Source organism: Vigna unguiculata, chromosome 3 (assembly GCF_004118075.2).
Source record: "Vigna unguiculata cultivar IT97K-499-35 chromosome 3, ASM411807v1, whole genome shotgun sequence".
Taxonomy (NCBI): Eukaryota; Viridiplantae; Streptophyta; class Magnoliopsida; order Fabales; family Fabaceae; genus Vigna; species Vigna unguiculata.
Genome location: NC_040281.1, coordinates 41,379,125 through 41,393,989, shown reverse-complemented (window position 1 = coordinate 41,393,989; position 14,865 = coordinate 41,379,125). Strand labels below are relative to the sequence as shown.

At 30.0% G+C, this 14,865-nt stretch overlaps 1 protein-coding gene across 2 annotated transcripts; it reads right to left on the bottom strand.

Annotated features, from left to right (window-relative positions):
* Positions 1-700: 700 nt before the first annotated feature.
* Positions 701-8,817, bottom strand: LOC114178198 (serine/threonine-protein kinase/endoribonuclease IRE1a-like). 2 transcript variants are annotated; one of them, XM_028063959.1, is made up of 7 exons: positions 8,451-8,817; positions 7,780-8,023; positions 5,754-7,084; positions 4,970-5,142; positions 1,884-2,130; positions 1,270-1,573; positions 701-986 (listed from the first exon to the last, which is right to left on the bottom strand). In XM_028063959.1, the coding sequence occupies exons 1-7, from the start codon at positions 8,612-8,614 to the stop codon at positions 843-845; spliced, it is 2,607 nt and encodes an 868-aa protein (XP_027919760.1). In that variant the 5' UTR covers positions 8,615-8,817; the 3' UTR covers positions 701-842. The 2 variants fall into 2 exon arrangements, with proteins under 2 accessions (XP_027919760.1, XP_027919761.1); XM_028063960.1 differs by having other exon boundaries at positions 7,788-8,023; positions 8,451-8,694.
* Between the last annotated feature and the right edge of the window lie 6,048 nt (positions 8,818-14,865).

The window sequence follows — 14,865 nt, the reverse complement described above, 5'->3', positions numbered from 1 at the left end:
ATTCATTTTGAATTATATAATCTATAATACAAATTAATATTTTATATTGTATAATCCATAATATAAATTTAAAAGTAAATCCTAAATGTAAAATACATTTTGAATTGTATAATTCATAATACAAATAATACAAATTTACATTCTAAATTATACCGTAATACAAATTTGGAAGAAAATTTAGAATATAAATTACATTTCAAATTGTGTATATGTAATACAAATTTACATTTTAAAATGTACAATTTATCATATAAACTTAAAAGATAATTCAAAATGTAAATTGCATTTCAGATTACATAATTCAATTTGCACAATGACAATACCATTAATGCTTTGTGAGAGAAGAATGAGGTGCAATGGAGAAGGAGGGAAGAAAGTAAAGACAAATTTGACTTTTCACTTTATTTTAGAGGTAGAGGAAGAAATTCCCGTTAATGGTCGGCTTTTTAGGCCCATGTATTCTGCCCTACATAAGAAGATTCTTTCTTATATTAAAGGAATGTTAAATCATGCATAACCTTCAATTAGAATGGACATATAGATGGTACGTTTCAATCCTGGGTGAGTAAACATAAAACAGTGTGACCCTAGTTGTCTCCGTTAATTCATTACAATCTTTACTATGCGATCTTAGGATGAATGATTCAAGATTCAACTATAGTTAACTGTCCAAATGTTTCAATTAAATTTATTGCAACAATAGGTTAAAGATAATTTTGATTAGCTTTTACTCTTTTAACTTAAGAGACAAGTAACTTTAGGTTGGACTAATACACGTATATACATGATTACATGTATAAAATATCAACATAAACAGCTTCATGCTGAAGCATGCCAAAGCCCTAATCAACACATCTAAAATATCTTTGAAAACATTCTTCCTCCTTGCAATAATGAAGGATAACTTTATACACCTCAATCAAGAGTCTTGGGTATCTATTTGCAAAGTATTCGTAGAACCCTTCGGGAACAGCTCCTACAAGTTCCTGAAAAATCAATAAGAAATTAGAAGCCATATCATGTCCCAAAGAGTCAAGGTATCCAACTTATGAACGTCTTTTTATCCTTTAATTATTTGGTATCTAAACTTATGCTTAGAAGATCATATATATGTCATATATTAACATAGATGGAAGTTCAAATTTTATATATTAGAGATTATTATCATCACATTAAAAATCAAATAGAGGAGCTCATACAATTTCAGTGAACAGTCATAAAAAACCGAAAGAACAAATTTATCTGATAAATGATGAACCAAGAAAGAACCTGGATTTCTCGAGGCAATTCTCTGTAATGATTTAGTTTGTTTCTCATAACTCGCAACAAGTCTCGGACACTGTTAAAATTATACCGCCGATAATGACCGATGTTAGCAATGAAAGCTGGTTCCATCCTTTCATCCCATTTTCCACCCAAGGCATCTGTGGCAATGCTTTCTAATGTCACCAAAAGATCAGAATTAGTCTCTCTGTTTTCCACTTCCACCCTGTCACTGGTGTCACGCAAAAACGAAAGTCGCATCTCGGAACTCCAGAAAAAAGGATGGTACAAAACTTCACTCGCCTTTGGCCTGGAAACAAAATAAGTCTTACATGAAATTGCTAGCCCGTAACCACACCTAATGCCAGAGATATAACAACCTTCATGGACCTCTATCTAAAAGCTTAAAGCTTTTAAGAGAATTTATCATTAGATATTGCCAAAATAGGGTACACTCTTCATCTTATGTTATTATTCATAAAGCTATATGTTTGGACTTTGAGACTTCACTGTTTTATACGACATACCAATTAGATGTGTCAAAAGAATGCAAAATTATGAATGTACATGAAAAATGTTTTTCCATTCTCGGGCAAACACACTGAATGAGAATGATTTACCTTAGATCAGGGTAAGGGTTTAGTAAACGGCTAATAAGATCTTTGGCTTCAGGAATGAACTCCACTAAGAAAAGGTCCATGCGATTTTTCAAAATATTGACATCCCGTTCAATACGTTCTCCAAACGGATGTCTTCCCCCAGTAATGCAGAAAAAGAAGACGCAGCCTAAACTAAATATATCTACTGCTCGTGTTTGACGTCCTTGAACAAGTTGTTCTGGTGCTTGCCAACCTGAGCTGCCACCACCTGCAATTAAGCCAGTAAACCTTATAGCACAAGAATTTAGATCGTGAATATTTTTATTGGGTGACTATTAATGATGGGGTGATAATCTTACTTGTCAAATGCATTATTTTAATTTGGACAACTACACACATCACTCTCCTCATTGCTATGACTCTCTACCCATCATAAACATATGCCCAGAAAAAATAGTTCCAATGTACATTCATATGTGAAGACCTTATTATGAAAAAACAAAAAATCATCAAGGTAAGGAAGAAGGGTATCAATCAATGAGAAAAGAATTGCAAATCCTCCAATCACCCTCCAATTTGGACAACTCCAAAATAGTATCCTCGGATTCCTTGAGCTTGACGAGGTGACAAACAACTCTCGACTTCTACAAAAGCACCTTTTTGAGCCAGGGACAAGGTATGATACCGACAAGTAAAAAAAGGCAGTCCCCTATCTGAGGATACAAAAATGTTACAGATGCAATATGCATTACAAACACTAGAAGAAAATACTCAATAGAAAAGATCAAAATGACACCAAAAGCCTAGCTTGGGAGACAATGGTAGAGCTCATAACAGGGTTGGGTCCCAAGATGAGTTTGATGTGATTTCAGTAACCTTTAGAGGAAGCAGGGGCCCGAAAGAGTTGGCAATGCAAGGGTTGATGAGAGAAAACACAATGAGGAACCCAATGTCCAACACAAAAGGAGCATGTTGTCAATCTAGTATTGGGCAACAAGGAGACATCATCCCAAAACCAAAAAGGGGCAATAAACCAACAAATAGAGAAAACAAAAAAGGAGTCACCAAATAGAAAAAAGAGAGGACGGGTGGCATCAATCCCTGGAGATTATGTTTGAAAACCACTTTTAAAGTGACTATCGGTATCATATTGAAAACAATTGAAGAGAAGGTTCTTATTGCTAACATTATGACCAATAATATGCCATATTTTGGGAGTTTTAGTAGTGCTATTTTGCTTTAACTTTAGTGGAAATTTTATTATACATTTTTACTAGGAGCTTATCTTTTGTTCCCAATGTCTAAATACCATATGTTGACATAAAAAGTTTTAAAACTAGCCAAAACGGGAAATATACATAGGAAAATCATTTGAGCCACTCAACACAACCTTCTACATCTAGTCAGCCCATATTACCTCAACACAACCAAGTTGACACCGAAACTACTGTGTTAGAAGGTGGAGATTTTACAAGTTTCTTAAGTTACGCAGCGTAGCCTGGGGTGGATTTATAGCATGCTTACGTTGATCCACAACACAACATTGCAACCATGTTAGAAGATGAACATCAAACAAGCTTTTTTATTTACACAACATGGCGTTGGTTAAACTTATAGCACATTCATGCTAGGTTAGCACAACCCTATTGAATCCTAACATTGCTCTATAGCGTCAAGATCAGCATGACCACGCAAAAATTTAGGCATGGTCATGCTCATGCTCGGTAAACAAGGCATTCCTAAATTTCCTGTAGTGCCTTACTAGGTTAACAGGGCTGTTGAAATTCTAACATAGACCTATTCAGTATATTGTAGCCCAAGCCTGCATTTTAATTCTAATTAAAATTTCTTGTGTGACATACTTTTACCTTTTAGTATACCTTTTAGCTTTATTTGCTTTGGATAAATTTTCTCAGCTTTCCTAGAAGAGAAAAGTGGTGAATCTCGGGGAGGAGGTAGTGTGGAATTCTTGTAATTTTTGTCATGCTCTCTCTCTCTCCTCATTACCCATTTTTATTTTCTCTTCCCCTCTACCACTCTCTTTCTCACCTCCCCCTCTGATCGCACCTCACAATAATTGAAGAGCCAGGGAGATTTATGTCCAATCAGATTTCTAAACAGAGTAAGTTTTTATTTGCTCAATAGATTCTTTCCTCTCAATTTTCATATTATTTTGTCAACAATATTGGTGAGATCAGGGTTGAGAAAAGTGAACCTCTCAATTGGTTTTATCACGCACTGAAATTCTGTTATGTTTGGATACCTTGCACTCTAAGTTGTGAGTAGCTTTTTGCTTGGATTTTGAAATGCTTTTGTTCTCGCCTAGAGTTGGTTCTAAACCAAAGAACAAATAATGAATGGATAGTCTCATTCAAAGTTAATAGTACTTTAAGCTAGAATAATCCACATAGGCTAATAGAGAAGTACTAGGTGGACAAGAAGTCTCAAATGTAGTTGGCGGAGCCATCTAGGAAACACTGAGAGATCATGGTAGGCAGTTATGTAAAGTGCAACAGTTGTCAATTATGTAAACATATGACAATCAAAACTTTCAAGAAAAAGTGACACTAGTAAAATCATAACTAGCCCCATAGCAATGTTGATTGTCATAAGTTTGTCAAACTTTGGTTTGCTTCCTAGCAAACTTGTAAAAAAGTAAGAAAATAATGACTCAAATAACATACAAGAACTAAGATTTGGGTAGCGAAGCGGAAATGAGACAAATATTACTCTACATAATGAGTTTAGATAGAATTGGTATAATAAATAATGTGATAAAAAATACTAAACAAATGTCTTATTTATACAAATAATTAGGTCAAGTAATAGAATTGATTCAATAGGACGAATTAAATAAGAAATCAAATTAGGAAACAACTCCTAAGATTGTTTCCACAATTAGATCACAAATTTAATGAAGTAAATTATAATCATATTGTAAAATATGCATAGGATAAGCGAAAACATTTTGAAATCTGTGAAGATATTAAGAGATGCCATCACCACCGTAATCTAAATATACACATCTCATGCTAGATTAAAGTAGCTATTCACATGAAAAATACTACAAAAATAAATAAATTTGTTATCTTATAAAGAATACTTACCAGTTGCATTATTACCCAGAGAAGACATATTTTCAACAAGACATTTGCTAATTCCCATATCAGAAAGTTTAGCACATAAGTATCTCTCCTTGGTTATTAGAACATTTTGTGGTTTCATATCTCGATGTATTATTCCTAATTCATGCAAATGAATGACCCCGGAAACAATGTCCCTGTAACGCAATACAAAAAATGAAATTCAGTTTAATAAAAATGGGAATAATATAAACTTAGATAGTCAACTTCCATGCATGAGCTTCCATAAAAGGAAGATTTATCTGCCTCGGTTCTCAAATGAACTGGATCAACTACACGAATCTAAGTTGTAACTGAATATGCTTATTCAGGCTTTTTTGCTTATTAACCACTACGTTTTGCTCCAACTGTAATTATAACTTATTAACTTTATTTTATTATTTTATGCCACCCTCGATACCCATTTCATCTCCTTGGTTTCTCCTCCTATTGCATTCAAAACAAAAAATTGTATTTTAGTCAATTCTATCTAATCTTCTACTTAATGAAATTACCTTACCCACATTTATCATCTGCCTTCTTCTTTGGTAGTTTTGTTTTTCCTTACTATAGATATATCCAAATTAGAACTGCCAAAGGCTTTGACAACCTTCACCTCATAAGATAACTTTTAGGATTGTGTTAGGCCTAGTCCAAATTCAAGATGGTACCAAAACCTATCACAGATCTAATATCATGCAAAATAAGATTTTTTTGTATAGTATATGCTTATTAATAAATAATCAAATCAAAAAGACATAACACAAACCTCATCAGTTTTAGTAATAGAGGAGATGGATAGCCATTTTCCTTCCAAAGACACTGTGTACTGTCCTTCCCCATCTCTATTTGGGACTTAATCAAACATCCAATATCTTGGTCTTTCCTAAACGCAGAGTTTACTGATATATCTGAATAAATTTGAACCAAATCATCTAAATTGCAGGTACATCGTTCCAAAGCAAGGTAAACAAAATCGTTATCATACTCCACCCCATGCCATCGAACAATATTCGGATGACGATCAGACATGATAAGGTTTTTTATTTCCTTAAAAGCTATGTCATGGTGAGCCTTGACAAGACGTTTGATAGCAACTGCTCGACCTTCGTATATACCCTCGAGCACAATGGTGCCATTGCTTCCCTTAGAAATCTCTTTGTTCGAAACAAATAATTTACCAACTCTTCGTCCATCAACATTTTCATTGACATGATTGAAGTGCTTCCATACTTCTCTATCATTATCTTTTTCTGTCCAAACCTTCTCATTCTCTGAATACATATGACTTTCCCTTTTATTGATAATGCCATTTTTCCTTCCTGATTTATGTGTTTTCTTTTTCTTAGCAGGTGAACATTTTAATTCAGACTCACTATTTTGGTCCTTCGGTGTTTCTTGATCCTTAATCACTAGAGGATAGATGAGTGAAATTGCCAAAAGAAAGATGGTAAACAATACAAGAGGTAACAGAGTTGGCCACTCAATTGTCCTGTTCAAATAAATTTCCCTTGGTGTAGTAATCTGGATGAGAGGTTGAGGGAGCATGATATTATCATCATCACCAGTGAATAATCTATCAATATTTGGCTGCAAAGGAAGCATTAGTGAAGGTTCAAATAGGTTCTTTTTCAGGCGGAAGACTTGTCGTATCTCTTGACATGGGTATGGCATTGTAAAATTGAGGCCACTATCGGAAACATACTCATCCTCTATATCAGAAGAGGAATGTTGGCATAACAATACAGCCTGAAATTCAGCTAATGCCATAGTCCACAAAACTATTCCCGAGCTCGGACTAACAGATTGAAGGGAATAATCTGTCCTAAAAATCTTAAGCAGCAGCTGTGGTGAATTTAGTTTCACAGGATCAGCAAGATCTCTATTATTTATGTTGGGGATATTTGTAACACTTTGCCTCCCATCACTCCAAGGTGCAGAAGCATTAACAGGATCAGGCATCGCATAGACTTGAATGATTGATCCAGTTATAGCATCAACTTCAAACAAAGTGCTTCTTTTAGATCCAAGGGTAACTGCTCCATCATCTGACAGGGTAGGAGTACGAGCTACATATTCTGTAATAGATTCTGAGATTCTCTGCAGATATGACAAACCAATCAACAGAACATGAAGTTCAGTATTCATAAGAAAATAGAGGCACTTGGACAAACATCACTTTGAAAACACTACTGGTCATATTAAATATTATAACTTTTTTAATTAAAAAGAAACAAAGAGCACCCTACATAATTGATGTATCCAAAGAAATTTTAGAATAAGTAATTGTTGCACACCGTGGCAGAAAAATGTTTGAATAATGTAGGGTACCACTAAAATTATCTTTCTATTTGTTTTCTTAGTTATAGGTACAAGACTGTAATATAGAAAGAACAAAACACATTATTACAAATAGAGTAGGAACAACCACGGGTCCACAACATGTCTTGAAACCAGCATGTCCTAAGAACAACCACAGGTTCATGATATTATTCAGGCACTTAGAAGATTCTACCTCAGGTTGTAAGAAAAAATTGTCAAAACTTAGTTGTTAAAAAAATCATTTTCCTTTATACTATTGTTCAAATGACATATCAATCTATGTTGTTTCTATAAAATGCCAACTCGTATTTCAAACTTGTAAATCATATCCAATAAAAACCAAAGGTAAAGTCCAGCTTCCAAGCAAGAGTTAAAGTCAAGAAATTTGTCTTAAAGCACCATTGACTTGCCTTCACTTAAGAAAAGCATTAAAACAACAGTCACAATGCTCAGATATATCTTAAAACAGATACCATTTTACCAAAGTGTCTGTCGTGCATGTACAATGACCAGTCATCCCCACATTCCACGAATCCACTCATTAGTGCTGCAGATGCATTTTCTTTATCAGTATCCCTTTTCACGGTAGCTCTATACGATTGGTAGATGGGCGATCCTGTCGAGAATGACCATATCACCTTCATGGAACCAGGAGATCTGTCCACCAAATACATAGTCCCATCGAGGGTCACAACCAGTGCCGTCGTTGCAACCCTACTATAAACGCAAACATTTTACCAAGCAGAATCACACTGTTAGAATGCCACAGGTCAATAGAAACAATTAACGCTATTACAAAACCACGATAACCTATAAAGCACGGAATCAACATGCACACAAAGACACGGATAATCTTCAAAACTGTACAACACAACCTTAGTTAAAAGATTACAACTTTTGCCTCAAGAGAGGAATCAAGATTACAAATGTGAACAGAAGTTATCACACGTGCAATAAAATACTATAATTTATCAAATCATGATGCTATTTTTTACTATATTAGATTATAAAAACAAACAAAAACAAAAAAGATTTCTTTTAAAGAAAGGGAAATAAACTTCAAGATTAAAGGGGAAGCAAGAATTTAAATTGCGCATAAACTATTTTCCGCAGATAAGAAGATGAGAGAGTTGAGGGAACTGACGGTGGAAGAGAGAGAAGGGATCGTGAGGGTCGATGAAGTCCATTATGCCCATCGCATTCTTCATTCTTGTGATGTTTGGGAAGCGTTGTTGGTGAGGTTTGGACGAGGCAGAACGCGATTAGGAAGGCAAAAAGAAAGGAAAAGCGAAGAGGAAGAAACTTCATTAGAACTAGAGAATTGGAGAGGGAGTGTTTGGGTGGCGAGAATTGAAGAGGAGGAAAAGGGGTTTATTGGGAGGGAAGGTAAGAGAGAACAGCAACAAGTAGCATGGAAGATTCCACGCTTCTTCTCCGGTGTTTGGATTCCCCAAACATCCATCCTCACGTTTGACTTCTGCGTTGTAACGTAAGAAAACTAGCTTTTTTAAAAGAAAGAAAACCAAGATACGGGTTTGAAGAAAACTAAGAAAACTAAGATGCGTTTTTTTTAAAAGAAAACATTACAGCACGCTTTTTAATCCGAAAATAATTCCTAATATATATCTTGAGCTTACCAAAGTCATATACTTCCCAACACTGTTAGTTTCAGACTAATGTGAAGCAAAATAAATTAAGTGACAATATAAAGTTGAGGAAAAGGAAATTGGCCAAACAAACATAGACTACAATATTTTGGTTGAAAAAAAAAAAACCTTAAATAATGATTTCGTGCTAGTTTTCTTTCGGATTTTTTATTTTGTTTTCGATTTGGTCTAATATTTATCAATTTTATTTAATTTGGTCATTTTTACTAACACTGTTAAAATAGTTAACAGATTGTGAACAATCACAGTCACGTGTGATTTTTTATTTTTTTACCTTTCTCTAATTTTTTTATTTAAAAAAATTTACGTGTCAAGCTCATATCATGTCACGTATCATTTTATGATTTTTTTATTTTTTTTTAATTTTCTTTTTAATTTAAAGAAAAAATGCCACGTGTCTTGTTCAGTTTTTTATATTAAATTTGGTCCTAACCTTTTGTTTTTAATTTAATTTAGAGTTAGAGATGGTTTAAAATTAAAACGAAAAATTTCAAAGTAGGCAATAACAACATTAATTTAAAATTTTAAGAGGTTAAAAATACTTAAATTAATGATGTTATTCTCTACTTTTAAATTTTTAAGAGGCGATTTTAAACCAACTCTAACTTCAAATTTAAAATATTTAATAAAAATATAAATTTTAATAAGAATATCCATATAATATTTATATACAAATTAAATTTTGTCGGAAATGAACAAAAATGTTAAATTTTAAATAAAAAATTAGGATCAAATTGAATATAAAAAATTTACCTTGACACGTGGCATAATATCGGCTTGACATGTGGATTTTTTTAAAATAAAAAAATAAATTTACAAAAATTAAAAATTAAAAAAATCACAACATGACATGATATGAACTTGATACGTGAACATTTTTAAATTTTTTATTTATTTAAACAAAAATCACAAAATAACACGTTACTGTTCACAATTCGTTAACTATCTTAACGGTCTTAGCGAAAATGATCAAATTGAACAAAATTGACAAATATTATGATGAGATTGAAAACAAAATAAAAAGTAAAACCAAATTGCAAAAACCAAACGAAAACTAGTATGAAATCATTATTTAAACAAAAAAGATGTAAAAAGGATTAAAATAATAGGGTTAAATATGTTTTTTTTTGTCTTTCAACTATAAAATTAAAATTAGTTCCTTAATACGTTTCATGATAATTTTTTAACTAACATTGAATCAAAATGTACCAAACGGGTAAACAACTCTAATACTATCCTTAAATACATTTGAAACCTTAAAAAAAGTTGACAAATGTAATTGAAAAGACTAAATCCACACAATTCTAAAGTTGAGAGACTAAATTAACTCAAAATTTTACAAAAAAACTAATTCAATATTTTAGTAAAAATTAAAAGATAAAAAATATATTTAACCTGAAATGAAATAATAGATCGTATTAATTTAAAAAAAATAAAAACATTCTACCCTAGACATCTATGCTAATGTCGTCGTCTTATTATATACTAAAAATCATTTATTCTTTTTCTTTGAAGTCTATATTTTTCTTTGAAGTCTAGATAGGTTGTCCTTTTTTTTCTTAATTAGGTTTTTATTTTGAAAAATTTGTTGTCACTAGATTCTTTATATTAGTAGTGTACTAATAGTGTTAATTATGTGTTACGTAATACGTGATTTTTTTTATTTTTGTTTTTTCTATTTAAAAAAATGTCAGGTGTCGAGCTGACGTTATGTCACGTGTTACTATTGGAAAATGTGAAAATTTTCAATTTAGTCCTTATATTTATTATTTTATTTTAATTTTGTTCCAATTCTTTTAAAATTGAAGTAATTTCATCCTTATTCAAATTAAGACAAAATTTAACCTTTATATAAATGTCACAGTGATATTTTTAACAAGATCAAGTTTTTATTTTATAATGAACTTTATTTAAATATTGTTTCAAATATTTATATATCAATAATTTATAGACAAATGTTAGAGTTGGTTTAAAAATAACAACTTTGAATTCTAAAATTTTAAATAATTATATTTATTTTAAATTATTATAAAATTGTTTTCAAATTTTATATTTGAATTTATAAAGTTGCTATTTTTAAACCAACTCTAACATTTATCTATAAATTATAGATATATAAATATTTAAAACAAAATTTAAATAAGGTTCAATGCAAAATGTAAATTTAAATAAACTTAGTTTTGTTCAAAATATCAATTATAATAAAAATACCATTGTAAAATTTATATAAAAAACAAATTTGGTATAGGGATGAAATTGATTCAGTTTTAAAACAGTTTGGACCAAATTGGGATAAAATAACAAATACAATAACTACATTGATAATTTTTATATCCAATAGTGACATGCGACACTGCAACTACCACATCACACTACCTCTGCCATGTAACACAATGTCAGTTTAACACGTGACCATTTTTTTTAATTATAAAAAATAAAAATAAAAAAATCATGTGCTTACACATGACACATAGTTAAAGCTGTTAGTACACCACCACTAACAAAAATGGTCTAATTGTAATAAAATTTTCAAAATAGGAACCTAATTAAGGGAAAAAAAAAGAAAGAAACATAGTTGAATGTGTGTATATAAAAAGTTACTTAATGGAATGTAAGTATTCTAAATATAAAAAATAAAAAGTGAACACACACCGTGAGTATTCTAAATGTTTAAGCGATGAGAGGAATATGACTAGTTAATTATACTATTTAAGCTAAACTATGTATAATAATAATTGAATTGTATTATAAAACAATTCAGTCTTAAAAAACTAAGCTCTTATTAAGTTAACTAAGTTAATTGTTAAATTATAACAAATAGTTTATTGATATGAAAGAAAAGGTTGAGAGAGCAAAGTACCACAAATAAGATCTTAATATTAGGATAACCTTGTGTTTGGATATAAAGTTTGGGAAGAAAGTCGGAAAAATAATGATTAAAATATTAATAAAACACGAAAAAAAAAAATTTGTCACACTTTCTCTTCAAAGATGAAGAGATTTGCGTGGAAAGTAAAAAGTAATATATTATAGGTAATAGTTAATAATTTATTTATAATTTTGAATATAAAGAATAAAATAATATAAATAATAAATAGTAATAATAAAAAAATAGTAATAAAAAAAATTAAGACAACATAAAAAGAATATTTCAATGCAAACGAATAAACAAATAAAGTGTAAGACAAAAAACTCATAACTATAGTATCGATTCTAATACCAATATCTTATTTATAATATTATTTATAATAGTACTTTGTTTATTTACTACAAGAAAATCATCAATTATAAATCAGTGACAAAAAATAGTTAGTCACTGTGTTGACCAATTTAGATATCAATTTTTAAAATAAAAAATTATGAGTTACTAAAATAGTCACTATTATAAATAAAAAATTATAATTGGTCACTAATTAACTAAAGACCAATTTAGAGACTAAGTTATTTTGGTAGCCAAAAGTTAAATTACTTAAAAAAAATATTTATAATAAAATTTAAAAATTATTTATATTTACTTTTAATATTAAAACAAGTGAACAAACACTTTATATATAAACGGAATTTTCTATTTTGGGTTCATATTTCTACCGTTATTTTTAATCAATCATTATATTTTATAATTTTTTTTTTAACTATTAGTATTTATAACATTAACATTATTCTACATTGTTATTATTTAAATCAATAATTATATTTTTTTAATTTACTCATTTGATTGTTATTCTTTACATATTAAGTCCTCATTTTAATCTCCTGACATTGATTTAATTGGAATGCGAACTTACGAAATTTTAAGAGTCATACTACAATATAAAATATTAAGAGTCATATAATTACTGTATGAAATATTATAAGTATTGAAAATTTTTAAGCATTGTGAAAATATGAGATATATATGATATATAATAGATATAAAAGATATGTTACAGAAAAAAACTTGTTATTTTATTTTATTCATATATATATATATATATATAAAATAAAATGTAACATAATATAAAGTCAAATGATTTTACGTGATTTTTTTTATTTTTTCTAAAAATAAAGTTACAAAATTATTAATCTTATTATAAAATAAAACTAATAATACACAATAATATAGAGGAGAAGAAAAGGATGAACAAGAGGTTGGAAAACAACTTTTCTATATGTCTTATTATCGATAAAAAGAATCATTTCTATAGATACAACAGGTAATTCAGAAAAGATACAAATTAAATATCAAATAATTAATATAGATAAAAGTAATTAAACAAATATGAGAATTTTCTCTTTCTAAATGTAGATTTATATGCGATGCGGATTTAAATGATTGCGGACTTAAGCGCGAATATGTAGTGTAGTTAGAAATTTAGTATTAGCACTTATTATAAAATTTATTACACTTTATTATTTATTATTTTTACTTATGATGATTTATTTTAATATTAAATTATTTTTTTAATTATGGTAATGTGAAATTATTTTAAATATGGTAACATTATGAAATATTATTTTTAAATATAATATGTAAATATTTATTGATAATTAAAAAAATAAAATTTAATTGTAAACATTCATATAATATTTTATTTATGGTGTTTATTAATAACATTTGAATATATTAAAGAAATTATTTTTTTCCATAAAAATTAAAATATCTGTTTTTTTAAAATAAAATACATAACGATTTTGTTTGATACATAACTATTACAATTATAATTTTACTTACTTGCTAATATTAAATGTAATTCTTCTTAATTAATCATCATAAAAGTATTAAATCTGAAAAATTTAGGCAATTATGTTGTATATTTATTATTTTGGAAATATAACGGCAATGTGGTTTTCTGAGTAGAGATGACAAATAAACTTGCTTCGTAGGTATTGTCCGAACCCTTCCCCGTTTTGACAGGGAATCCCCGTAATGACTGGGTATGGGTATGGGGAGTTTCCGACTTTTTTAATTGGGTATGAGAATGAGTATGAGTAGGGATGTCAACGGGGTGGGTAGGGTACGGGTAGTAGTCATACATAGTCATATCTGTCGGGTATCCGTTATGCGGGTACCCGCCTATTTTTTTCATATCCGCGAGTATCCACGGGTACCCGCAAGTATTTATAAAAATATATAAAAAAAAAACAAATATTTAACTATAATTAGTGTTTGGATCAACAACCTTATTTTCTCCAATTGATTTATAAAAAACAAACAAATAAAAAATCACTAACAAATTATATAGTAGTTTATTTTTGAATGAAATATTAAAGAAATTACTAACTTCATCAATGTCCACATCTTGCAATATTGTATAAAGTTTCATGTTGTTCAATTTTAATTTGGAAGAGCCTTAAAACATAAGAAGTTCATTAAAAATATCTAACAATCACTTAATTAAAATGTATAAGTAAAAGTGTTAATTTCATTACCTTCCATGTTGGTCTATAATCAGTCTTGGAAACACATCAATGCCTCCATAGTAATTGGAAGTAATATACTCTGATGTGGGGCAAGAATCCGACCACCATTACTAAATGAAGACTCAAAATGTTTTTTACACACACACACACACACACACATATATATATATATAAGGGTATTTATGTAAATTAAAATTTAGCGGGTACGGGTATCTACGGGTACGGATACTATGATATCCGTACCCACCCCGTTAACATGCGGGTATCAAAAATATTCGTACCCACGGGTAGCGAGTATCCATTTTTAATATCGATTTCCTACCTGTTGCGGATTTTATCCGCGGATACCTGCGGGTACGGATTTTTTTGACATCCCTATGTATGAGGATGTACATATCCCCGCCATAATACCCGTCCCCACAAAATCTCCATTTCCGTTTAAATTATTAAAATATTCACAATTAATTAAGTAACCTTTATATATATATATAT